This window comes from Dermacentor andersoni, chromosome 7 (assembly GCF_023375885.2).
Source record: "Dermacentor andersoni chromosome 7, qqDerAnde1_hic_scaffold, whole genome shotgun sequence".
NCBI lineage: Eukaryota > Metazoa > Arthropoda > Arachnida > Ixodida > Ixodidae > Dermacentor > Dermacentor andersoni.
In genome coordinates this window covers 102,404,575-102,430,800 of record NC_092820.1, presented here as the reverse complement: position 1 = coordinate 102,430,800, position 26,226 = coordinate 102,404,575, and the positions used below count along the sequence as shown (strand labels likewise).

General features: G+C 45.2%; 1 protein-coding gene across 1 annotated transcript in view; it reads right to left on the bottom strand.

Annotated features, from left to right (window-relative positions):
• The window catches only part of LOC129385674 (endothelin-converting enzyme 1-like), a 63,153-nt gene that overhangs the window by 6,502 nt on the left and 30,425 nt on the right, over positions 1 to 26,226 (bottom strand). Inside the window, exons 3-4 of the mRNA XM_055072580.2 lie at positions 11,198 to 11,629; positions 3,303 to 3,485 (exon numbers count right to left, since the gene is read on the bottom strand). Coding sequence (XP_054928555.1) covers positions 3,303 to 3,485; positions 11,198 to 11,629 — 615 coding nt within the window. The remainder of the gene's footprint in view (positions 1 to 3,302; positions 3,486 to 11,197; positions 11,630 to 26,226) is intronic.

The following is a 26,226-nucleotide window of genomic DNA, read 5'->3' as shown; positions in this document are numbered from 1 at the left end:
GATCGCAGACTGCCGCCAGCAGAGGCGCACTCGTGAAGACGTCAACTGGGAGAATGGATCAGTCGCCCTGCCGCAACTAGGCACCCTTTCCGCGAACCAACGTCGCCTAGAAGAAAGGATAAGCGTCTGCTATCCCGGGCCTGCGGGTTGCCAGCTGCGAAGGCGGGCCCGTGCAAGCTCACCGGAGAGAAATGGGTTTCGCCGCCAAGCACTGTGGAACTCAGTGTATGTCACGTGACGTTTACGTAAGCAAGATCCCGCCTGCAATATTAGGAGGGCCTACTTAAGCGGCCCCGCATTGTACTTTCTTTAACTTTATTCTCTTCTTCTCATCTATCACCAACCATTCAATAAACCATGCAAGTCTCGCACTAGAAATCATCTCGGCCTTGCCTGGTTGCCATGGTCTACCGGATGCCTGCAGCCTTCCGACAACGCCACGCTACCCAATAGTAACGTCGGTCGAGCTTCCATAAACAAGCATCTCAATAACTCGGCAGCGGTGTGGTACGCTACCCTGGAGAACGCAACATCTGGTTGGCAGCGATTGAGATACGCAACCCTGGACACCGCAACTTTTGACGACATCTGAGAGATCGCCGCCGCTTCGTCCTGGTGACAACGTTCGGAAGGAAGGTTTCAGGATGCATGATTGCATATGTTGAGCGCACGTTTTTTTTTCACTAAGATATCACTTGGCTTTACGTATTTTTTGGGCAGTACAGAGCAGGGGTTTTATGCCGCACCTACCAACTGCGCTGCCACCTACTATTAACCGAGATACGCACAAGGCTTTAGCGATACTAGATGCAAGGTTTTATGCTGTGTTGACGACTAATTATTGCTTTTAAAAGCTAATTCTTTTGCCATGTGCAAGTTACAACGAATGAGTTTCCTAGAGAAGACAACTAAATTTGTACACCTGATCTTGACGTTTACTGAGCGCCACCTCTGCCGAGTTAATTGTTGGCGCACACGCAAGCAGCTTTTGCCATTTTACTGGGCCCATACTAAACTTGTCAAGAAATCTACAACCTCCTTAGGTCTTCAAGTGGCGTTGAAGTTCTTTCTGATGGTGCACAAAAGTTTGAATCAGGAGGACACACGGCTAGGCTAAGCCCGATTTCGCTGATATATGTCATGGTTGCAGAAGCTAAAGCACTCTTTTAAAGAAATTAATTAAATTCCATGAAGCTTAGTGGAAAAGACCAAGCGGCACGAGGTGCCTGTTGCTTGTTCAGCGCCACAGAAACTGGCTGGCTTGTGCCCGCTCATTTTATTACCGTTGAAGCTGCCTCTGTTTGTATGACAAGAAGCATGCTAGAGCATATGTTGCCTGCGCGGTTTCTAGATAAACGGCTAGTATTATTGGTCAAACAGGTAGCTAAATCATTGACAAAACAAGAGAGAATTAGCTTTTCCAAAAAAGAAAAAGTGTTCGGTATATCTGCCTATTCACTGTGGTGCCTCCAAGTGCGAGCTTAGTCTTTCGAGCATCCGCACACTCGGCAAAACAACGGTCGCCTTAGCATATGAGATACTGGATACTATATCAGAAGTAAGCGAGAGTTCTGTATAAGCGATATACTGCTGCATCTGCGCATGAATTAACATCAATTTTTAGAGTGTACGTTAAATCATGATGCGTCTTAGAAATTTTGTTTCTTTGACTATCTGGTCAGATTTCGGTGCTCGAGTTTCTTCGGGCACGCTGGCAATTTCCTGGCAACGTTGATGCTTTTTTCCTCTACAGTCATTTCCCATATGTTTTCGCGTGTTTTCCACATGCGAGCTATATGACACAACTAACACAGCAACACGTTGTGATCGAATCAACATTGTCGCATTTAGAGCTAAACGTGGTTAGAAAATATTGCATAAACCGATGAAGGTTTTCAAGGCAAATTGGCGTAAGTAACGTCCACCACCAAAATAACCCTGCCCGTGTCACCATTTCCCGCACAAAATCAACCTCATTTTTCCTGTGCACCATCCCAACTTTCCTTGTCGTCTGTCGTGCGTCAACAATACAATGTAAGCGGCGGAAAGAGTTCCAGAATATCTTTACAAGCTTCCGCGTAAACGCAAGCGTGTACAGTGATAAAGGAGCACGGCAGCAGTGCAGGCATACAATGAAGTACGCTGCCTATGGACGATTAGGATATGTACAAATCTTTCAAGCCTTTTCCTGTGGAGAAACCGCACATGGGATTTGCCCGACGGCTTTTCTGCGGCAGCAGCGGTAACATGTGATTGAGTCATCCTTATCGAGGATGCAGACACACCCTATAGAAAGAAGAGCCGCCGTCGCAGACCCGGTACAGCATAGAGGAACATGCATCCATTATACGAGATAGTGTAGCTCTGTAATAAGTTTTGATATAGAGACGCGTTGGAAAACACACGGACGCAAGAAGGAATTGCAGTGGGCATGGTGAAAGGCGTTCGCAGTGTTGGGCATATTTCTGCCAACGACAACCCAGTAAGAACTGTTAGACTTACAAGGATCTGAAAAGTCACTTGTGCAGGTTCACTCTAATTAATGTATGCGTTGCTCAGATTTGCATACATATGCAAAGGATCCTTCGATACCTTGGCCCAGCATACCAAACGGCAACGTTTAGGTCTCACTCCCGATGCAGATCTCACTACAGTTTGGTCTCGCTGCTGTTAGCATTACATATCGCATCCTTTCATAGCTCGCATCGGCTCCTGTGTTTTCCGTGCCTGCCAGATCATCGAACAAAGCAGTCAAAAGCGTCCGTCGTTGGAACTATGGCTGTGGTGCCAGTTATTTGGGGTGAAAAAAAATTACGTGGTTTTAAGATGCCAAAACCACCATCTGATTATGAGGCACGCCTGAGACTCTGGAATCATTTGGAACAGCTGGGATTCTTTAACGTGCGCCTAAATTTAGGTACACGGGTGTTTTCACACTTTGCATCTACCGAAATGTGGTCGCCGTGGCCGAGATTCGATCCGACGATCTCGGCCACGGGGAATCAATAAAAGAGTGGTAGCGACGATTAGAATGTACAGATTTTGCCTATAGTTGTTTTTTCAAAATTAAATCATACCCTATCATAGAACATTAACGTTGTTTCAAGCGCACAGAGAAGTTGTGACCTCTGCCGCCATTGGTACATTATAGGGGGCTGTGAAAGCTTGCCGTCTCGGCGCCAAATGGAAATACCCTGACGCTACGTAAATGGCACCTTCATCGATGACAGCAGCTGTATGGTGATAAGGTCGGCACATATTGCATGTAAGGGAGGCTATGCTGCTTCCCCATTGATACCCACCTCAGATAGCGGGCTATTATTCTCGAGGTGGTGTCGCTTGAATGCTCCATAGGCCACCTCCATTGCCGGAACTTCCGGGAAGATGCTGGTGTTTCCGGGTAGGCAGCGTAGCGTTCGCTGCTCGAAAATGTCCTGAGTGTTGTGACTCAACCAAGACGACACGATATTGCCTTGCGGGTCGATCTGCAGGAAGCGATTACCTCATGCTTGATTCGATTACATGTTTGCATCCAGAACCCGTAAGTAATAATGCTTGCACAGTGCCCCACCAAAAAGCAGCGTAATGATGCCACTGAAGCCTATTACAATCATCATCATCATCATCATCATCAGTCTATCTTATGTACACTGCAGGACGCAGGCCTCTCCTTGGGATATCCAATTACCCTTATCCTGCGCTAACCGATTCCAACTAGCACCCGCAAATTTCCTAATTTCGTGGCACCCCCTAGTCTTCTGCCGTCCTCTAGTGCGCTTCTCTTCACTTGGTACCCATTCTGTCATCCTAATGGTCCAACAGTTATCGAATCTGCGCCTTACATGACCTGCCCAGCGCCATTTTTTTCTCTTCATGTCTATTAGAATATCGTTTATACCCGTTTGCTCTCTTATCCAAACAACTCTCTTTCTGTCTCTTAAAGTTATGCCTAGCATTCTTCGTTTCATCGCTCTTTGCGCGATCCTTAACTTGCTCTCAAGCTCCTTTGTCTGTCTCCAAGTCTCTGCGCCATATGTCAGCACTGGTAAAATGCACTTATTGAATACCTTCCTTTTCAATAATAACGGTAAGGTCCCAGTCAGGAGCTCACGATGTCTGCCGTATGCGATCCAACCCATTTTTATTCCTCTGAGAATTTCCTTCTCATGGTCAGGGTTGCCTGGGATTAGTTGTCCAAGGTAAACGTACTCCTTCACAGACTCTAGAGGCTGACCTTGCGACCCTGAACTCTTGTTCTCTTGCCCGGTTTTTTATCATTATCAGTATGCATTTGAAATGAAGGCAAACGGCCATATATATGCATTTAGGGTTATGCATGATTATGTACGCCTTGATATGAATTACCAAGCCTCGCTGTTCCGTAACCACATATGCGACAATGGCACGTATAGATGAAAGGTTTAGTGTCGTTGGGGTAAGGACGGATAGCAGAACCGCGTGATTACGTATTACAGCGAAGCTCTATACCTCCACCTTCCAAAGAAATTTTCGTGCCGTAGTTGGCGTGGTAAGCAAGAAACTCCCCATATGTGGGTCGGCCCGCGGCAGAGGTGAAGTAGGCGTTAAGCATTCCCATAGGTGGGCCGATCCCGAAGATAGTGCAATACCGGCCCTACCCGCGGCGGAAGTGAAGCAGGCGTTAAGCACTCCCGGTGCGTGGACCGATCCCGAAGATAGTGCAATGACGGGCCGACCCACGGCGGAAGTGAAGCAGATGTTAAGCCCTCCCCATGCGCAGGCCGATCCTGAAGGTAGAAACAGAACTGACAGAACTAAAACAGAATAGGCCCTGAGGGTAAAATAAATCAATAAAAAAAATTGTGCAATGCCGGGCTGACCCACGGCGGAGGTGCAGTTCGCCTTTAAGGGGCCCACATACACAGCTTCGCTGGTCATCCTTCTTCACAGCGCGAAAGGGCACTGAGATTTATTTTCAGTAAACATTGCCTTTTTATTGGCCTTTGTGTTGCCTACTTCCCGTTGTGCGACCACACTGATCAAAGTGTGCTCTCATGAGCCTTACCAAGACTGTATGTTCTTTCCATACATGTGCATCCCTTGTCCAATATCAACGCGCCGTTTGCTCAATGTTCGTGCTTGTTCGTGCGTGCGCGTGCTGCACTTGCCCAGAGACAGGCATAGCATGTTCTTTTTTTCGTGGCAGCTACTGCCGAACACTTCCAGAATCAACGCGCAAATGTCGCCCGGGATATCGTGAAAACCTCCTTGCAATTTGTCATTGCAAAATGCAATTTGGGTGGGTTGAAGCACACGCAGGGCGTTTTGGATCCGGCCTTACTTGAAAAGTGATAACGCATGTCCTGGCACGTTCACGCCACAGAAATTCTATCATTTTTAACAGGAAGCTGGCCAGTGAGCAATCAAGCGACTGAAGCTTTGGAAACGCGTGCCCATTTTATGCTCGGTGTCTCTGCATGTTCACCGACCATTTTCTTACATTTCTTTCACTGCTTCAAAATATCTGGCAACCGAGACCTCACAAAGTCTGCGTTGCTTCCAAGTGTACGCTAAACATTTGGCAATGTATACATAGTTTATGTGCCCAAAAAGAGACATACGAAGGGAGGACATACACAAAAAGCGCTACACAATCAACTCTCTATGTGTTCTTATTTGATATAGACAAGCGTACTTATTTATCCTTTTCTCGGGGACTGCATTTCCACGCACTAACAACTTGAAGTTATCGCTCAGCGCAAGAACGCCTGCATGATTGGAACTTACTGGAATGTTATCGATGTTTGTATGCGTTGTCTGTTGTCACTGAAGGTTGTATAATCTGATTGTATGCTTGACGGGAATTGTGTAGTACTTTCTGGAAAACACGCAGGAACCAGCGATTACACTGGAAAAGTCGCTGACTCATGTACAAAAGTCGACGCGCTTGACCGGAAGATCAGATTTCCACGCTTGCCGACTGCATTCGCCTCTATCGTCGTGCTTCGAGCGTAACTTGCTTTTCTGGGCACAGGTTCGCCTAAGAAAAAGTTATTCACAGCTTCGCTGCTTTGTTTTTCTGCGTCACTACCACGTGACAACATGTCTATGCCACCCAAAACGATGTTTAGCAGAGCTGAATGAACGAATATGTGTTCTGTAGCGGCGCAAGGGCCACGTATGGCCAAAGATCTTTCTTAGCAGAACTCATCAACTTGCCCAAGAAGTACTGTTGAGCTATATTGACATTGCGCATATTCTCAGTCCACCGAATGTTCAAGTGCACCGCAGTGCTCTCTCCTTTCCTGTACCTATACTCTTTCGATAGTTCCAGAGTGGTGGGGGATATGTGAATTCCGAAAGCAGTGCCAATCTTTATGCAGTTTTCGTTATTTCAGTAATAAATAGCAATGCACACAATTCTTTTTCTCCAATAAGGCAGGTAAATGTATTACAAGTACATCCGTATGCTGTGAGAAGCTTTCTGCACTAAAAGAAAGTTTCTTGTAGAAAGCTGTGGCACAGTGGCATACGACCTGCTCCAAAGGTGTTGAGCGGTTGTTTATTGGCAGCTCCACTCATTTTTGTGCACGCTTCGTGTCAATGACAGTCATAATACGGAAAAGTGCGTGTAGGGGTTTCGAACTGTTTATTACTACAGTGATATAGAAGGATTAGTGTACTCGCTCACGAGTACTATAATGCGTACTTGCCCCCCCACTCATTTCACAGGATTGAGTGCCGGTGAGCTTGATCTACACTGAATAGGATGAATAGCAATGTGTGCTAGCTAATGAGTACGAACGTAATTCAGTGACAGTGATTTTGAGTGAACGGAAGTATTAACGGGCGTGATTGTTGGCGAGTCTGAGTGAATGCATGTATGTGAGCGAGTGCCGGTGAGTGCGGGCGGGTGCAAGTATAAGAGTGAATGGGTGCTAGTAAATGTGACTTGACTATCAGCGCGAGTCACGGTTAGTGGGCATGACTGGGCGTGAGTGCCAACGAGTGTGGGTGAGTATACGCAGCCAGCAAAGATGTGCTGTTTGTATGTGCATTAACGCATATAAAATAGTAGTTTAATTGCAAATTTATAACAAAAATGTTTAGGGACTCCAGCTGCATGCTAGGCCTCGCCAAGCATGCAGCTTTGCTTGGCGAAGCACACAGCAATACGAGCAAGCTGCATCAGATTTAGGAGCGCAGCGACAGAGACATAACTGTAGAGAACTCTTTCTACTGACGTGTATTATGCTGCATGTAACATGTCAGAACACAGCTGGTTGGTCTGCTGGTTTTGAAGTAAATATGCTGCTGATCTAAGAACTAGTTTGCAGATGTGCACATTGAGTTTACACGTATGCGTCATTGTCTTTTCCTGTCATACGCAGGTGCCAAAAGTTAACCAGGCCCCTGATGATGCTGAAGTGGTTGCCTCATGGAATCCTACATGCGAAGCCATCCTGGAAGAATATTTCAGCACAGAACGCACGGAAGACAACCCTGCGCTCTCAAATGAAAACTGCGAAGCAATACAGAATGCTGCAAGTCCTGCTGCCCATCTAGTAGCAGAAAGCGAAAGCGACCATCATCGGTAATTGAAGACGTGATGGCGCTGCACAGCCGCGCAGAAGAGCCAGCCACAGTAAATGCGAGAGAGTCCATTCAGCTGCACAAGGAGCTTGTGCAGCTCCAAAAGTAGGCTAATGAGACAAACAAACATGCTTGTGGTCATGAAAGACTATCTTGCTTCTTGGCAAAATAAAGCTTGAATGCAAGGGACCCCACATCATCGTTGTTTTCCTTTCCTCAAAGTCGCTCATAAAAGTACTCATTTCTTTTTGATGTCCAATATATCCACCTTTACTTGCCTGCACTAAATGTCTAAACCAGACCTATCACTATTTTATTCTAAATAGGCGAGGCAAGGTTGCCCTGCCTAATACATTTGTTTCAGTGAGAAAGCCACAACACAATTTCACTTTAAATATAAGAAGGGCCCTTAAGCAGACCTATCACTATATTATTCTGAATAGGCAAGGCAATGTTTCTCTGTTAAATGCATTTGTTTCAGTGAGAAATCCACAATACAATTTTGTTTTTAATATAAAAAGCCCACTACGCCAAATAAGCCTTTGAAAAAGCCAGCTTTATGAGGCGCTCCCTGTTTATACAACTTGTATCCATGCAATGTGCTTCAATCTGTCGGTGCCTTTCTTGACTTTGAATATTAAAAGCAGTCATTCACTCCAGCCTTCTGCTGTTCCACCAATCACCTACAATACAAAACGATACCAAGAGTGCAGTTATAAGTGTACGTGCAACTGGCGCGAAACTTCATGCACTGCTTGTTGCCACTTTTGTCACTGAAGTGCTAAAAGTGACACACAAGCAAGTATAAGAAAATAAAATTGGTCAGTACATTTATATTGCCCGCTAAATAATACTCATACCACACTGGAAAGTAAGGAGTACTGTCCATGGTTGGGATGAAAAAAATTTTCCTCATCAAGCACTAAACTGAAAGCGAGGCTTTCGTTGTAGTAGACATGCAACCTTTTGTACAATTCTCACAAATTGTCAAAATGGAATTTGTGCGCCACATATAAATATACATAGACTGCATGTCACTGCTTCATGGTGTCTGCTAAAAGTGTGGAGAGTCAAAACGCTCAGGCGGCCATGCGTGTTGCAATATGCTTCGCAAGTGCATCTCTCACTGCCATTCCTATTGGCTCATTACGACTGCTTGTACATATTGGCTGAGCCGGCCTTGCATCCTCACTGCACACAACTTCAATTCAGCTTGCATCACAGCCACCTGTTAGCTGCTCACAGATGTTCAGAACACAGAAAGCACGGATGATGCAGTTTACGACACCGATAGTACATTCCAGGCCCTTATGCATGATTCGAAACCGCGCTTTCAGTCGCTCGATACCATTTTCACAACCGGACAAGTGCGTTACAGATTATAAGTTTAAAATATGCAATATTGAACAAGTAGGAGCCGGCCTTGCAAAAGGTTTCATCAAATGAAGCTGCAGAGGGAATGCCTGGTCAGCCCAAGTTATACGCCCTCAATTAATTTGGCATCTAATCTGAACAAATTACTGCTCAGTACACTTGGCGGACATGACCGCTCGAATACAGCCGCATCTTGCAATCGACCTGGAGATCCAACGTTCGTGTACATAAATCTGTAGTGGCGATCGACAACAGCGCGAAGAATGGTGCTGTACTACCCCCTATAGTTGAAGTAGTCAGGGGCCTGCACTACTTATATGACAGCCATCCAGGGCGCCAGTTCCTAGAGGAAACCCTATAACAGTGGTGAGTTGACGCAGATGCACTGTCAGCCCTAGTGCCGAAGGGAACCGTAGGTACCGCGGTTCGTGGCGCCGCACAAGAACACCGACGCACTGCTGACGGCAAAGAAGTTGACCATGGTTCAATCTTCAGCGGATGTAGCCAGTGGATTCAACGTAATCACCACGCGCTTCTCCAGGGGGATGGCTCAGGGCATGTTCGCGTCTTGGCGTGTCTTGGATTTGCATACGGCCACAATACATGGGAACGTACGCCGATTGAGTCAGACGTTTTCCGTGAATAAACTTTCGGGAAAGTGCGGGAGGGAGCGTTTCTTCAAACCGCGATTGCATCGGCGGGTTCAACCACACATGCCGCTCACAGGAACGAAGCCAAAAAGCGGTGGCCACTAGCCGACGACACTGCCTTTCAGCGTTCTCTCTTTCCTGTTCGAGAACCTCAATGTCTTGCACTGAACGGTGTACTTCCATCTGCTTATCGTGCGACGCTGTTCGTTAAGCGGAAAACACAATTAAGAAGTCGTGGTGGTCTTCGTCCCCATCACAAGATACAGCCTTGCTCAACGTCATCGAACAGTTCGCGTCACCAGATCAAAGCTGGCAGAAACGACAAAAAACAAACAACAAGCAATAACGTACCATCTAATAAAAACGCACCAGGAACGCAGGGATCACAACTAACCATACCGCACGCACTCAGGTAAAAATACCAATCCAGCAATGGATTGTCTTGGGTTTAATACCGCCGTGAACTATACTTTGGCCTGGAGTTGGCTGACTGGCTCTAACTGGTGCCAAACACCGCGAAAGCAATTGAATCAATATGCTCAGAGAGTGCAGATGCTAACACGACGGACAGAAAATACAGTTCCTATGTCAATATATTTGGAACGAAAAGGTAAATAAATATATTTTAATTAGCTCTACTGAGTATGACGTGACCTGCTTCACAGCGCTACAGCGGCATTGACTGAGGACAGGTTCCGTGTAACACATGTTCTCTCTGTATTTACCGGTAACCATAGTTGAGTCCGGCAACTGAGGTACGTCTTAACTGTGGTCAGCACGGCCGTGTATCAATGGTATTACAGAGGCAAGTATTCAGACTCTGGAACGAAAGGTATGAGTGGCTGGTGCCTATATAAGAAATGAATCTGTAGTAAGTACCGATGAACGAGGAACTTTGACACCATACATAATGAAGAGTCCGCGACCCAGTGTGACGGTATTTATACGTGTAGACTATTAAGCCCCGATTCCCCATGTTCACAAAAAAAACGGGAAATTTCCTGGCCGAATACCCAAACGAATCTTTTTCCCTGAGACGATTATACCACAATGCGACAGGATTCGAGCGAAACGAGCACATCTCATAAAAACAGCCTTCTGTGACCACTTAAGAAATGGGCCTAGTTTCGGGGAGGGGGCGGGGCAGTATTACAGATTATCCATAGTAATGACAATTTTAATGACACTAAAAACTTGGATTACTTTCGAGCGTTTTTCATATAAAGCGCTCCATTCGTATTTGCAGGCCAATCCATAGCACATGGGGTGCCTGCACAGACGCCATCAACATGTCACACTGCAGGTGACAAAACGCTCCAGTGCAAGAACACTGTGAGCGTACGCACTCTGACCCCAATTTCTTTGTATAGAGTCATGTGTGCCCTAAATATGTTGTAAACTGAAGTTCACTTCAAAACCGCTGGACAGAAAACTACCTCTGTAGAGCCCAGAAGTCATCCTCCTACAAAAGAAACCTAGAGAAAGAGTTTTATTCTTCGTCTATATTTTAGCACAATCGTCTGCTGGCGCTATCAGTGCCAGTCCATCACTATCATCGATCCATGCAAGCAAACCTTTTGTCCAATTCACAGCCCCGTTACCTTGACTCCCTCGTTGTCGATGGCAGGGATCAGCGCACGAGCGTAAAAGTACAGCAGGCCGCCATGCAACATGGCATTGGTGCCATTCTTGTAGTAGAGCGGAGGTGCCAGCGCTCCGAATGAGAGAGAGAGGCGGTTCAGCACGTGTTCGTATTCCGCGTACGGCAGCTGGGTGCTGTCGCCTAGGAGCTGCTCCTCTTCGGCCGCCTCGGAGCCGAACATCAGGCGCTGGCTGCGACGCGTCTCGATCCAGTACTCGGCGAAGGACGAAGCGTTGTAGGTGAAGTTTGCGTAAACCTTGCGGAGTGCCTCCGCCGTGAAGAACTGCTTGGAAGGCCACAACACAGTGTGCACGTTCGCCAACTTCTCCACGGCAACTTGTTTGGTTTCGTTGTCGAGCCAAGAGACGGCCAACGTTTTGTACGTGGCCTCCTGCGCAAGATTGTAGAATGAAACTTGTCAACGAGACGCAAATCATGGGCAGTTATTACTCCCATTCACAGCCACCTTAGCATACGCTAGAAACGATGAAGGCAGAAGCCTGTGCTCTCACGGGATATTCATTACAATCGCTCGACAATGTAAGCTATTCGCTTACATTGACAGTTATTGTGGGTTTCCCTCAAAATTTTTTTTGTTCGCGAATGCATGCTTGTTGCTTTCTTACTCATTCTTAGGAATAAGCCTTATGAAAAAACAGGATACATGTTGTAAGCAACTGCTTAAGAGCGCTTCATTCACGCGAGACGTAAGCCTACTTTGCTATAAGGGCTAAGTAAATGTGTGCATATGGGCTCAAATATTATGTATATGGGCTGTATATGTTCTATTTAGCCTCCTATGATGTCATTAAACTTGTAGTCCACTTGCGGATCTGCTACCCGTATTATGCAAAGTTCTATTGTTGTTGACGTTTTCAGTACGAAAACAGGCATACGGCTTATTTTCCAAGTCAACCTCCCTATATTCCTTTTGATCGCGCTCTTTTCAGTGTAGACGACCATATATATATCAATCAGATAATTAACACAAAAAGGGCACTTAACATTTCAAGCAGACTTTGGATTTTAAATTTGAAAGCGCACTCTGCAGCCACTGCACTGTTGGCACAAAACGACGTACGAGGTTCTTTAGAAATGTCTTGTCTCGTGCAAATCTTCAAGCATGCAAATTATTTATGTAGCAGGGTGTACGCTGTTTTCTATAGATAGCGTGAGGCCCAGAGTGAGCCGCGCGAACCGAGCAGGTTGTTTATCAGTCACACACAAAAAATTACCTGATGTGACAGCAAACTTAACAAATAGCGCGTAATTACTGAACAAACAATTATGTACAAATCATCGACGATAATTTTAATGCCAGCGAATAGCCCCAAATGAACGAGCGAGCGAACTTTGAATGAAGAGCTACGGAACGAACCAATCAACGAACGAACGAAACAACGTGCGAATGACAGTCCCCTCCCCAGGTCCCTTCTCGCAACTCGGTTGCGCAAAAGCATGCGGCCTTTCTCACGGCGCCTTCGTATTGCAAGGCCCCCCCCCCCCCCCCCAGCAACCACTGCCGACCACCAACCGCCGAAAACCACGAAAACGGGCGCCCCGCCGAACGTCGCGTCTGATCGCACTTCCTGCATGGAATGCAATAAATATGTTTCTAGGCTCCTTTCGGTTGCTATACCCTAAAGTGCAGCAACCAAGTATGATGCTGAGGTAATTTCTGGCGCTTGTGCTTGAACACAATGAATAAAGCGACCAAAGTGGTGCTTAAACTCTCTCCACGCTGCGTGATCAACGTGCGTACACCGAACCAGCTAGGAAGGGGTATCACGGTGAGAGGTCACATGACACAAGCAACCCAATCAGCGCACCGGTGGCGCGCGCAACACAAATGCAATACTTTCAATTTTAAAGCAAAGTATTCTTTGCCTCTTCCTTCGACTTTTGCGCTGCTGCTGCTGATGTTGCCGTCTTGTGAGCCTCGTCAGGGGGTGGTTCAGGGCGTTTAGGTACATGGCAGGAGCGTGGCAGAGAAGAAAGTCAAAGCGAGAAACTCGTTTCGACCTTTCCATCGTGTCGTAGCTGCACAATGCCCTCTGGAGCTCCCTGGGTGTCGCCATATTATTCTCTTGACAGCTGTAATTAATTGTTAGCCCACTCCAAAGCACTGCAGAGATTGCAGTTTGCCTTTCAACTAACGTGCAAGTCCAGATGGGACATAGATAAAACTTTCGAGGACAGGGACAGGAGCGAGAGAGTAGGCAGAGAATGGTAAAATCGACGCAGTCGCGAAAAGAGCGAATAACAACCTTGCCATTCTCTCATACAGGGAGAGAGAGCGGGAGAGGGAAAAGGCGTGACAAGGCAATCAAACAGTGGTTGCGGGCAAGCTGAAGGTACGGTACGGTACGTTTCTGCTTTTTCTGAAAATTATATACCATGCAAATTTGTCAAGCGGAGAACCGACGCAGGGTATCTAGACACAAAGCCGAATTAAAACACCGTAAGGTTGATACGATATTACGGAAGCGGTCGCATGTCAAATCACATCTGTGCCCACCATGGCAGCTAGACGGCTATGGTATTGCTCGAGTTCGCGGGTTCACATCCCATTCGTGACAGCCTCGTTTTGACAGGAGCGAAATGTGAAAACGCTAGTGCACTTAAATTTAGGTGCAATTAAAGAACACCAGGGAGTGAAAATTAATCCGGAGTCCGCCACTTTAGCTTGGCTCATAAACCGATCGTGGTATCGACAACCAAAGCCCCGTAATTCATTTTAAAGGGACACTAAAGGCAAATACTAAGTCAAGCTGAAGCGATGTATTATAGCCCGAGAATCTCTAAGGCGTCAATATTATTGCAAACAGAGCCTTCATAATAGTGACATTGAGGTAAATGCAGGGAATGATTAGAGACTCAACCGGAACATTTAAGCACTTGCGCAATGGGGAAAGCACTCCTCAGTAAAATTCTTTGACTGGTACTCAACAACTCGTTTAAAAAAAGAAGAACATCCTTGCATTGTATTATAATATAAAAACTGCTGCTTGTCCCTTTCAACTGCATTTTTAGGAGAAATGAACTCATTGAAATTACTCTTGACAACGACGCGGGCGGTCGAAAGATTTCGTTTTCGCTCGAGTCTGCGCCACCCACGCTTTCGCGTTTCTATAGTTTCTTTATCGTGTAGTGCTGCGCTGGTATTGCTGGCTCGCGAACTTTGCACAAACCGCAAGCAGCAGAGAATTCAACTTCCATGGGATGTCGCGTGATGCCTGAACGGTCTGCCCTACTTGACCAAAAAGTAGCTGCCAAAAAGTAGTGGCGAATCCATCGCTCTATCTTGGCTCGGTACCGCCGTCTGTCGGGCGCCGTTTTACTCGCTGACCGCAGCATAGGGTGGTGATGACGTATGCAACGTCACCACTCCTCCGGTTGAGTGGAGGGAAATTTGAATATCGAAAAAAGTATTCGGACCCATCAAATGCAATTTTCTCGTAAACTAAGGGTTTTTCGGCACGAAACAAGCATTGCGAGGTTTCTGGAATGGTATTTAAGTACTTCACGTCGGCTTAGTATTTGCTTTAGTGTGTCTTTAACTAGTTTAACGAGAAGAGAGGGGGTTAACTAGTACCCAGGGTTCTACTAGTACACATACCCAAGAAAGTGGATGGGGAAACAGCGCCACGGTAGCTCAACTGGTAGAGCATCGCACGCGAAATGCGAAGGTTGTGGGTTCGGTTCCCACCTGCGGCAAGTTGTTTTTTCATCCACTTTAATTTCCATTAATTTATCGTTTCTTTATTTCATTTATTAAGCACAAGTAATTTCCCCTATGTTGTCCTTGGTGTCAGTGTTTGTTGGCTTCTTATGATATAACTAGTTTATTAAGTTTAAACAAGTTTACTACTTCTGCCACGCAACGATGTGTCATGTGAGGCAATGATAATGCTAACCTTCTCGGGGTAACGTTATGAACAATCGCGCACAACAACGCCTCAACAAACGCGTCTCGCTGTGTGCTGTGTAGTACTACACAGACAAACAGCACTGGTGCATTCAGAGTAACGTTTAACATCAACTCACCACTCTCGTAATCCCTTGAACGCCGAAGAAATTAAACATTCGCCGTCGACACCACCGCTAATTATCGTCAGTCAAAGCAAACACCATAGAAGGCTGCACATTTATCGATTCCCACAGTGCGTGTGATCCGCATGATCTTTCATGAGATTCATTGTCTTATGGACGTAACGAATCTGAGGGTTGTAATGCAATGCACGGTTGTTTTCCAGGCGTCACTCAAACATTTGACAACATGTGAGGAATCATTTGGAGTGTTTACCTCCGAAACCACGTTTCTGCGAAAAGAGGCTCGGTGAAGGTTCCGGTGTTAAAGTGCTAGTACGCCACTTGAAAATGCCATTCCGCGGAATATGCAATGACGGAAAAACCACTAGACCTGGCTTCATTGATAGGCGGGAGCAAAGTGAAGGTGGCTCTTCATCAATTTAGGGTGGGTGTAGGCGCCTGTTCCATTTTAGAGTCCCGAATAACCACACGGCGACGATCACCGATCCACACAACACGCAGGCGCTTCGCAACTACGCTCCAAGGGAAGGTGGCGGACGCGGCCGGTCTTTCCAGCTCATCTGCTTTTACCCTGACTGCATCTAGGTTGGCCAGTTTGCTCTCGACTAATTTTTCTCTTTCTCTGTTCAAATAGAGAGCAATCTTAGACCTAACTAACCTGTGGTCACTGCCCTATACCACACCTAACATTTCTACATATTGCGCTGGGTAGTACGCACAGAATAAGAAATATATTTCATTTCCTTGTTCCTGTTACTGCACTTTCTGCAGAGAGTATTCATCGTTCAGAGTCTATTGCTTTCCGCGAGTTCTACCAAAATCTCTCCTCTACTGTTCCTAGAATCTATACCGTGGTTGCCAGTTGCTTGACACCATCCAAGCCATGTCCACACTGCAGCATACTGAGTTTGCACTTCTCTCATAGCTAATTTAACATCGTCACAGAACTTTTTGTATTCCTTCATCTTCATGACTGGTGGTTAGAGCGTAGCAGTGTACTATCTTTATTTTATATCTCTTATTTACGTTTATTATGACGACTGCTACCCTCAAATTATTACTGGAGAATTGGTCAGTGCTGCCCGCTATGTTCATACGAATGAGAAAATCTACCCCGCATTTTTTTTTTTTATGTAAAACCTCCGGAGAAGAGGACGTCATGAATAATCAGCCCCACATAAGCCTCACCTGTTCTCCTAACCTCACTAAGGCTGCTAATATTCTAGGCAATGCCAGATAATTCCTCAAAGAGCCCCGCTAAGGTAGCTTCAGTCGAGAGGGTTCCCGTGTTATATGTCGGCACGTTCAATTTCCAGTGGTAGCCTGTCCGGATGTGAAAAATAGCACCCGTCACAGGTCTAACCACTCATGTAGTTTTAGAAAAATAACGGGCGCCCTAGAACGCGATTTCTTCAGAACATTTTCTAGCTGAAACGTAGCCAATTTTTTGTGTAATCTCGTTAAAAATATTGCCAGTGGTTAAATAGAGAAATTTTTTGCTAACCATAGAGAACAGCTGCTAAATCTAGAAACAATATAGCTGAAATTCAACACTTAATCTTTTGTCGTGGGTTCACATGCATTGTGTGCTTCCTTTCCAGCTACTCTTCATTCCACTTGAGTGTCTCTAGTTCGCGATTATGTTACTTTGCCCTATTACGTATTTAGAGAACAGGGTAACGACTGGGTTAGAAAGTTTCTGGCGCTAAACATGTAAAATATATTAAAAGCATCACTACCCACAGCTAAATAATTAGCTTAGTTATTTAGTGGACCAATAAAGAAGTACCGAATTACTTGAAGCATTTTTTTACATCCGCAATATTGCGAAAACGAGCCTCACATCCATTCGTGGAGTGTGGCTCATCTCAATCATGCATTCTTTGCGACAGAACGTAGCCTCAAAGAAGCAGTAGGTTTGCACGAACCTCTGAATTATTTACCAACCCATTGACGCTCCCTGATCTTTCGTTGTTGACGCACACTGTGCGCACGACAACTTTCATGTAGTAACTTGAGTATAAGAATACATTAGTGTCATGCGAAACCAGCGCTAGGTAGAGGCGCTTAAATGGCAATTCGGTACTTTTCTAAGCGCTAAATGGTACAACGCACTTGCGCGCGTATAAAGAAATGTGGCCCCGCACACGAATCAGACTTTCGTGCGATGTATTGTTCTATGCAATTGGACCAAGGGATCATATGGCACCAAGTGGAGAAACATTGGTGACATGTCTTAGATTCATTTCGAAAGCGCTACATCTCCAACGCTTGTCAGACCATGTAAGATACGGAACGTTCTTTTCTTTTACACAAAGTGGTGCACCCCATCAGTATTTCTCGCATTATTTATCTCCTCAAAAAATTGAACCCAATTTCCTACTTCCATACCTGCGTGCATGTTCATATATAGTAGAGAGAGGCGAGTTGCATTGGCACGCATCGATTCACTCGCCTTCACAATGCTGGCCAGTTGATCGTTGATGCGGTGGCGCTCTTCCTCTGAGAAGAGGCCCGCGGAGGCCATGGCAGCCACAAGGAGCTTGTAGCTCGACTCTGTTTGAGCAGCGCAGAAGCGCGGACGCTCTTGGTTGGCATGGTTCTCACTGCCATGAATGACGAGCAGAACGGCCGACGGAAATGCCACTGACCCGTACTCCTGCACAAACAACCACGACAGGTGGGCCCGCAGGGACACGTCGTCGAAACGGTTGAGGATTCTCAACATATTCGCAAATTGAGACTTGTCGCTCACAAGCACCAAGTCATCCATTGTGACAGGCGGATCTATTCCCGTCGCGTTATTTAACGTGTCCATCACGTGCGAGCCAATGGGAATGCGAGAGTTCGAGTCTATGGCACGCAAGGGGAACAAACCTGGAACGGGTGCTTCGCAAGGACACAACGGTACGGAGGTGTTGAATATTAACTTAAGCACCTTGAATGTCGTTGATATGCCTTCCTGGTTGGGTTGTCTGCCCGTGTCGTTAGAAAAGATCTTGTAGAGTGTAGAGTAGACACTCCCAAAGTTTTCCTTCGATAGCTGACTGAATGTGTCCTTCCACAGTAGCATAAGCTTGTTCGGTGCAAAGAAGATATGCCTTGGTTTTTCTTTCGAGATAGATGGAAGTATCTTCAAGCTGAACCAGAGATTCACGTTCCAGTTGAACGCGAGGTCGCAGAGAATCTTCACTAGAGGAACTGGCTTGGGTGGTTTTTCCGGCCAGAAAATACCTCGGGCGCGCATGAATTCTCTGAAGATGTCGATGTGCGACCCCTTCTGCATCAAGCACCGGTTATACATGACGGCCACTTTTTTCACTACGCGAAATTGCCTAAAACTTTTGTCCAACCTTTCCGGAAGACTATGCAACCAGGACAGATACATATCTGACATCACTGAACGTGATAAGGTGTTCTCATTGAGCGGCCTCCAGCGTCCACAGACATGAGCGCCAAAATCATTACAAGGGTCGATGCCTTTGTCCAGCTGATTTGCAATGCGATACCTGCAGTAGAAGAGAACGTGTTGCATCCTTGATCAGTACTTCCATAAATCACAGCTGCATTAGTTCTAGATATTACCAATTGATTACTCAGTGTAGGCGCTTGAGTAATATGTTAACATGAGCACTGACACAGCCAAAGAACTTCTGCAAAGAGCAGGAAGTAGACGAGCACTCGAAAACCAAAGAAACTTTATTTGGATGGCACACAAGAAAAAATTAAAACCCCTGCCTGCATACACTGTAAAAATATGTCCCATGTGGTCGTGGGCGATACAGACATGTGATTTTGACGAAGCAGCTTCTTGAGTAGTACACCGTTTTATCTTGGGCCCATAGTTATTTTTTATTTTCGTAAATGATATTTTCGAAAATCGTTTTCGAAATACATTAAGTACTAACAAGTGTTATATCACTTTTTCAAAAAGCAGGCACAAGAATGTGAAATATTACGCCTTTAGCAATACCATTCGCAGAGAAATGTATGAAATCAAGAACTTAGGCTTCGTGCATTGTTAACCTCCTTTTTCCCACTCCCATATGTAGTCATTAGAAAGCTTGTTGCCTTCGCAACCTTGTCAAGCCTACACCCCGTAAAACCCTATCAAATATAAGGCTAGTTGCGCATGAGTCGCTTGGGCGGCTTTATTTCGCGCATAATGTTATGAGGAACTGCCACCAAGAAGATATTGTAGGTTCACTATAAGGAAGTGTAAGAACTAGATTTCCAAGCAAACAATATTCGCTTTGAACTCGATATCGCCGAAGCGAATGATGTTTCTGGATTGAAAGGACGACAGGACGAAAGGAAGTTAAGCTCTCCTACTCTGTTTCATACGTCTTCAATAACTGTAAGAATAGCATGTACCTTAGACGACCATATTGTCTCAGACCAGTGACAAAAACGCATGCGCCCAAAATATGAGAGATATCGTGCTGGACTAAATATACAACGTTGTTTTTTTCCTCGAACAATATCCGAATATAATTTACTTCAAACTAATGCTGTAGTAGCAAGCATAGACTGCATTGTTGACATGATAACTGAGCTTTGACCAGACATATTTAGTTGTGTTGAGATTGTATCTGTCTAAAATTATGCTAATAATTCATGCTTGAAATTTCAATTTCAATCTAATCGTTTCTTCACCGACATGTATTCTTATGTAGGCTAATCTACGGTTTTCTTTTGAGCTCGCGCTTGCATATTTAAGTAAGATTCTGCAGTGTGTCTACACCTCTGGTAGTTAGCCGACTAGGAATGTACTTCAGTACATTGCCTTGTTATTTGGTGCATCACTGTAAATGTAAGAAAATGAGTAACATGAATTTCTTTGGAGAGGAGTTTCGGCATTCTGGTCTTTAGAGAATGAGTTCACTTGGTAATCGTTGCTTTGCTTTTAGTCTCATATTCGAGAACGTTTTACCTCTTTTGAGGCTTAAAATGTGAGGTGCCAGGATATGTTCTCTGTCTACAATGCTCATTCAGTTCACTTGCGACTACGTTCAAAGCAACGTCTAGGGGTCACAGTCGAGGAGAGCTAAATTCGCATTGGGAACGATTCCGGAATCATTCCACATTTTCAAACATCCAGAATAGAACGGGAGCCTCAGATTCCGAAATGGGGTTGGAATGGAATAAACGCAATGTATGCGTAACGGAAATCTGAAAAAAAATACGCTTTCACAGTATACGCTCCACCATCTCCAACCACATTCATTGCACAAATATGAGAGGCAATATTTGGCAAAATACTTGCTATCAGCTAGCACGCAGCCCTGCTACAATCCTAAAGGTCCCTGCTCAACTTTGGCTGTATAATGGTCACCCAGGAAAAGGCCAATGAAGCACTTCAAACGCATTCTTAATAGCACAGACATCATTGGACTATATTTCCTTGTTTCCAGAAATCTCATATATTCCTCGCACCTAGATTACAAAGAATCCGTGATCCATACGACTAAACGGCACGTCATGGTTGGATTTCTTCTACCTCTCCTATTCATTTGCCTTAAGAGTAAACAAAATGAATGCAGTTTTCTCATTGTTTGAAACATATAATATGCAAGTCCTGTTTCTACATTGAAAATATGCTATTGAGCATTTCTCGTTCCCCAGGGTCAACTCCGCAGTCATCACATATGCGCAAGTCTGGAGCCAGCTCTAAATTATTTCTGAGGTGAACGATTCCCCGCAAAGATTTCTCAGGCAGCGGATGTTCAGGAACTAAATTATAGATGCGAATTCCACATTGTTGCAGGTTGTCTGCAGGTTGACCCTGGTGCACATATAGCGGCTCAGAATGCGAAGAAAGTGGCTAATATTTAACAATGCACCTAGTGATTTTGGCGCTGCTGAAGGTGGTTAACTCTTGCTCAAGCATTTCATTTAGCAACCTCGATAATCCTTTACTGGTGCTGGCAACACTGTCCAAATAAACAAGGACGTATATATGACGTCATGGTTCACGGTGGCTCTTTCGCTTGGTGCTGTGTTCAAGTTCATCATTTGTGGCGTAGAATCGAGGTGCTTCGTCGAAGCTGAAAGGTTTCCTGCTGCCGATTACCTTATCTCGATCGGTCTCGAGGGTATCGGTGACTAAATCGCTGAAATCATTGCGCTGTGCGTGTAAAGCTTCCAGTCTGCATAGCGAGCCACATCAGTCTTTCTTAAAAGACAAAAAGCCTTTCACACGAGCCAGAGGTTGAAAAAATGCATGTTTTTATGCGTAGCGGGCTTTCGAAAGGTACAAGCGCTTGTTCTTCGCGTTGCTCCGCCGCTACAAAAACGATGCTCGACTATTTTGAACCTTCATAGGCAACTCCGAACTGTGACTCTTGTTACAGTATATATCGCATAGCGTCCCACAACATATAAGCAGTAATGCCTGTCGTACTTTCAGAAGATAAATACGGATACTGTACACTGATGGAACTAGGCTCTGTACTGCTAAGCTACCTGGTCAAAGTGTCTTCGGATAAAAAGGTGAGTTCCGTTTGTGAGTCAGGATAAACCTTTGTCTTTGAGGTTAGCTTATCCGTGTTTTGAAGAAATGGGCATGGGCAGAACATGTAATGAGGAGGGAAGATAACCGATGGTCATTAAGGGTAACGGAGTGGATTCCAAGAGAAGGGAAGTGTAGCAGGGGGCGGTAGAAAGTTAGGTGGGCGGATGAGATTGATGATATAGTGTTTATTTACGCAAGGGCCAAGTGTGGTCAAAGAGCACCTGGGCAGTGCTGATGAGCACTGAATTGACTAATGGCTGATGTGACGTGGCTGTAGAGAGGCCTAAAACTGAGAGCTATAAATTGCTTAAAATACATAAGGAATAAAAATATGAGAATGACTGAAGTAGGGTATGCTATCAGTATAGGATGTACAACAATGGTGTTATAGCGTTACGTGAATATAAATCGACAGGTGATTGTTGTTGACGAGTAGTACAACAGCCTCAGCGGATACCTTGAGCACAAGGGCCCGGAGGCATGTGCTATACCAAAGGTTGACATCGCAACCGTGGCCTCTCGCAAGAGGCCGTGTTACAAATTTCTTGGACAGAAAACATGGAGCGTGTCAACGTCATTTAAAAAGGCTAGGGTAGATTGCTTGTCAAACAGCGGTTCTCTGCCTAGAAACAGTGCCAGGTGGAGTGGTATACACTGAATATATGCTAAGGGCAAGTGTCTTTTCCTCTCGACTTGTTTTTCGCGGCATTCTAGGAAGACACGCTGAACACTGAGTGTCTCCCCACATCTAATACACATTGGGCGTTCTCCGCCACTCAACAAAAAGCTGTGTGTGCCGTAAGTGTGCCCTATTCTGAGACGACAGAATAGGATATCACCTGGTCGGGACTTGGTCAGTGATGGCCAGTATCCTAAAAGTGGCTTAATTATGTGGAGTTTATTAAGGGTTTCAGCGTCCCCCTTATGCTGCCAGTAGGGTCTCAGTTTTTTCCGTTAGAATGGCTTTAGGTCTGCGACCGGAACGGCTACGGACATGTTTCAAGCTTTTGTGTCTAAGGAGGTAGCAATTCGGTCTGCCAGGATGTTACCTTCAATACCTCTGTGTCCAGGCACCCAGCATACCGTTACAGGTTGGCCACAGGCATAAATAGTGCAGAGGAGAGAGAAAAGATCTGCAATTACTGGATTTCTGTGGTTGACGCATGACATCAATGTTTTGACAACGCTTAATGAGTCTGTGTATATGACCGCCTTATCCAGTTTTAACTGTTTGATGTGTTTCGCGGCCGACCATACTGCATACGTCTCGGCTGTAAAGATGCTTGTTTGAGGGTTCAGAAGATCGGGATCGGAAAAGGATGGGCCGACGGATACGACACGCCAGAATGTGATTTAGACGCATCTGTGCAATATTCTGGACACGAGTATCTAAATTGTAATTCTAGAAAATTCATATAAATGTGGACCTCTGGAGCGTGCTTCGTTATCTCTACAAATGACATGTCGCAGTCAATGATGCGCCACAACCACAGCGGAAACGGCTTGGCAGAAGCCATTAGACGATTTTCATAAATAGGAACATTCATATCCTCGCTCAGCTTTCTCACACAGATCGAGAATGGCTCTCTGGCTGTAGGTTTGTTACGGAAGAGGGTTGCAGAGGTGATATTGTTTATGGAGGGATAACAAGGATGATATTTGTTAGCATGTATTTTCAGACAATAATTAAGAGTAAAATATGGCCGCTGCAGATCTAGAGACCATTCATTCGATTCCACATAGAGGCTTTCGATGGGACTTGTCCTAAAGGCACCGGTGGCGAGGCGGATACCGAAATGATGCACAGGGCCCAGCATCTTGAGAGCACTGGGCGCAGCAGAGTGATACAATACGGCACCGTAGTCTAACCGTGATCGTACAAGGCTCCTGTAGAAGTTCAGGAGGCATTTCCTGTGCTTCCCCATGTTGTGTGTGACAGTATTTTCAGGATGTTCATTGTTTTAAGCCATTTAGCTTTCAGATACTAGATATGCGGCATGAAGGTTAGTTTTGAGTCATGTATTATGCCTAAAAATTTATGTTCAGTGTTGAGTGGTGTGTGTTGTCCATGCAACATAATATCAGGATCTTGTATCAAGCCTCTCTTTCTAGAAAAAAGTACACAGGAGCTTTTGAGGAGGTTTAGCTTGAAGCCATTTTGATTTGCCCCCATTTGAGATCTTGTTCAGTCCGAGTTGGACTTCGCGCTCGCAGACTGCAAGGTTACAAGATTTAAATCCTAGTTGCCCATCATCCACAGATATTGACTAAAACATTGAGGATGGAATGACTTTGTGGAGGTAATTCATTTTCACAATGAAAAGGGTGCAACTAAGCACGCCCCCTTGTGGCACACCAGTCTCTTGAGTGAACAGCCTGGACAAGGCATTGCCCCCTCTAACACGGAACGTGCGGTTAGACAAGTAGTTTTCTATCATGTTTAACATATTGCCTCGTACGAGCATTGCAGATAGGTCTCGCAGGATGCCGCATCGCCATGCTGTGCCATAAGCTTTCTCCAAGTCGAGAAACACAGAGAGAAAAAACTATGTGTATATAGGCATCTCTAATATTTGCCTCAATGCGAACAAGGTGGACTATTGTTGACCTACCCTCCATGAAACCACATTGAAGGGGATCAACCAGACGGTTATTTTCCAGGAAATTGATTAGACGCCGATTTACCATTTTTTCATATAACTTACACATACAGGTTGTTAGTGCTATTGGCCTATAACTACTGGCTAATGCGGGGTCTTTGCCCTGCTTATGAATTGGGATGACAATCGCTTCTTTCTATGAGGATGGAATGTGCCCAGATACCCACATGGTGTTGTAAAGAGACAGAAGTGTGTTCAATGTTTCTGGATGAATATTCTTCATCATTGCATACATTATATGGTCACCACCTGGTGCTGAATTGCTGCAGGAACTGAGAGCAGCCTTCAGTTCAGCGAGACTAAAGGGACGGTTGTAAGGTTCATCTGCTGCGCATTTTCGTTCAAGGCACTCTCGCTCTAGGCATTCCTAGAACTTTAGGAAAGTTGGCGCATAGTGTGATGCACTAGAAATATTTTGAAAATGCTTGCCCAGGAAATCTGCCTGATCTTTCATGCTGTCGCCTTGAGCGTTTACTAAAGGAAGCGGTTGTGTTTCCCTGCCCTTTAATCTGTTTACCCTGTTCAATACATTACCCTCATCCTTGTACGAATTGATACTACATATGTACCTTTCCCAGCTTTCTCGCTTAGCACGTCGACGTGTACTCCTGCTCTGTGATTTTGCCATCATGAAATTAATGAGGTTCTCCGCAGTTGGAGAGTCACGAAGCAGGCCCCAAGCTTTATTATGTTTTTCCCGTGCCTCTTTGCATTCGTCATTCCACCAAGGCAAACGACGCTCATTAGCAAGTCCGTTAGCTTGTTTTATACATTTTTCAGCGGCGTCAATAATAAAACGCGTCAAGTATGCCACAGCATCATCTATGTTTAAAGAGCTCAAATCATCGTACTGTAAATATGTAATCTCTTGAAACAGTTCCCAATTCGACGACTCGATTTGGCATCGGAGAATCTGCTGAGGGATTTTAGCTCGTTTTGTTAAATTCAAGAGAATAGGAAAGTGGTCACTTCCATAAGGGTTTTTCAGGACCTTCCAATCAAGGTACGGCATTAGAGATGGAGAGGCTGTGGTTAGGTCTATTGAAGAATATGATTTATGTGTAGTGCTATAAAAGGTGGGTTCTTTTTTATTCAGAAGAACCGCTCCAGTACATAAAAAAAATTCTTTTAAAGTACGCTCTCTTGCATCACAGCGGAAGCCGCCCCGTAGCGTATTATGGACGTTCACATCACCGGTCAACATGAATGGCTCCGGAAGCTGATTGACAAGCGTTTCGAGTTCGCTTAGTTGCAAGCGATATTCGGGTGGTACGTAGAGTGAGCAGACCGTAACCAGCCTGTCGAATAGAATCGCCCTAACCGTTACTGCCTCAAAATTAGTTTGAAGGTGGAGGTGTTGGCAAGCAACTGACCTCTGAGCTATAATAGCCACGCCACCAGACCCGGCATGGCCATCATCGAGATCTTTGCGGAATAATGTGTATTGTGTTAAGAAATTTGGATTTGATGTTTTCAAGTGTGTTTCCTGAACGCAGAACAGACTAGGGTTAAAATCTTGTAATATTTCTTTAATATCACCTAAGTTGTTTAGAATGCCATGGGAATTCCAATCAATAATTTGTACAGCAATTTTATTAGGATGAGAAATGTTCTGTGTTCAGGTGTGTAGTGGTGGACCTTAGGTAACAGGACCGTCGTCGGGCACTGTTAGGATTTTTTTTGTTTGTTTTGGCAAGCTCGAGAGAGCCACGCCGGTTTTTCGGCAACAAACGTGACGGTGTTGTGTCCATTGCCTCCTGG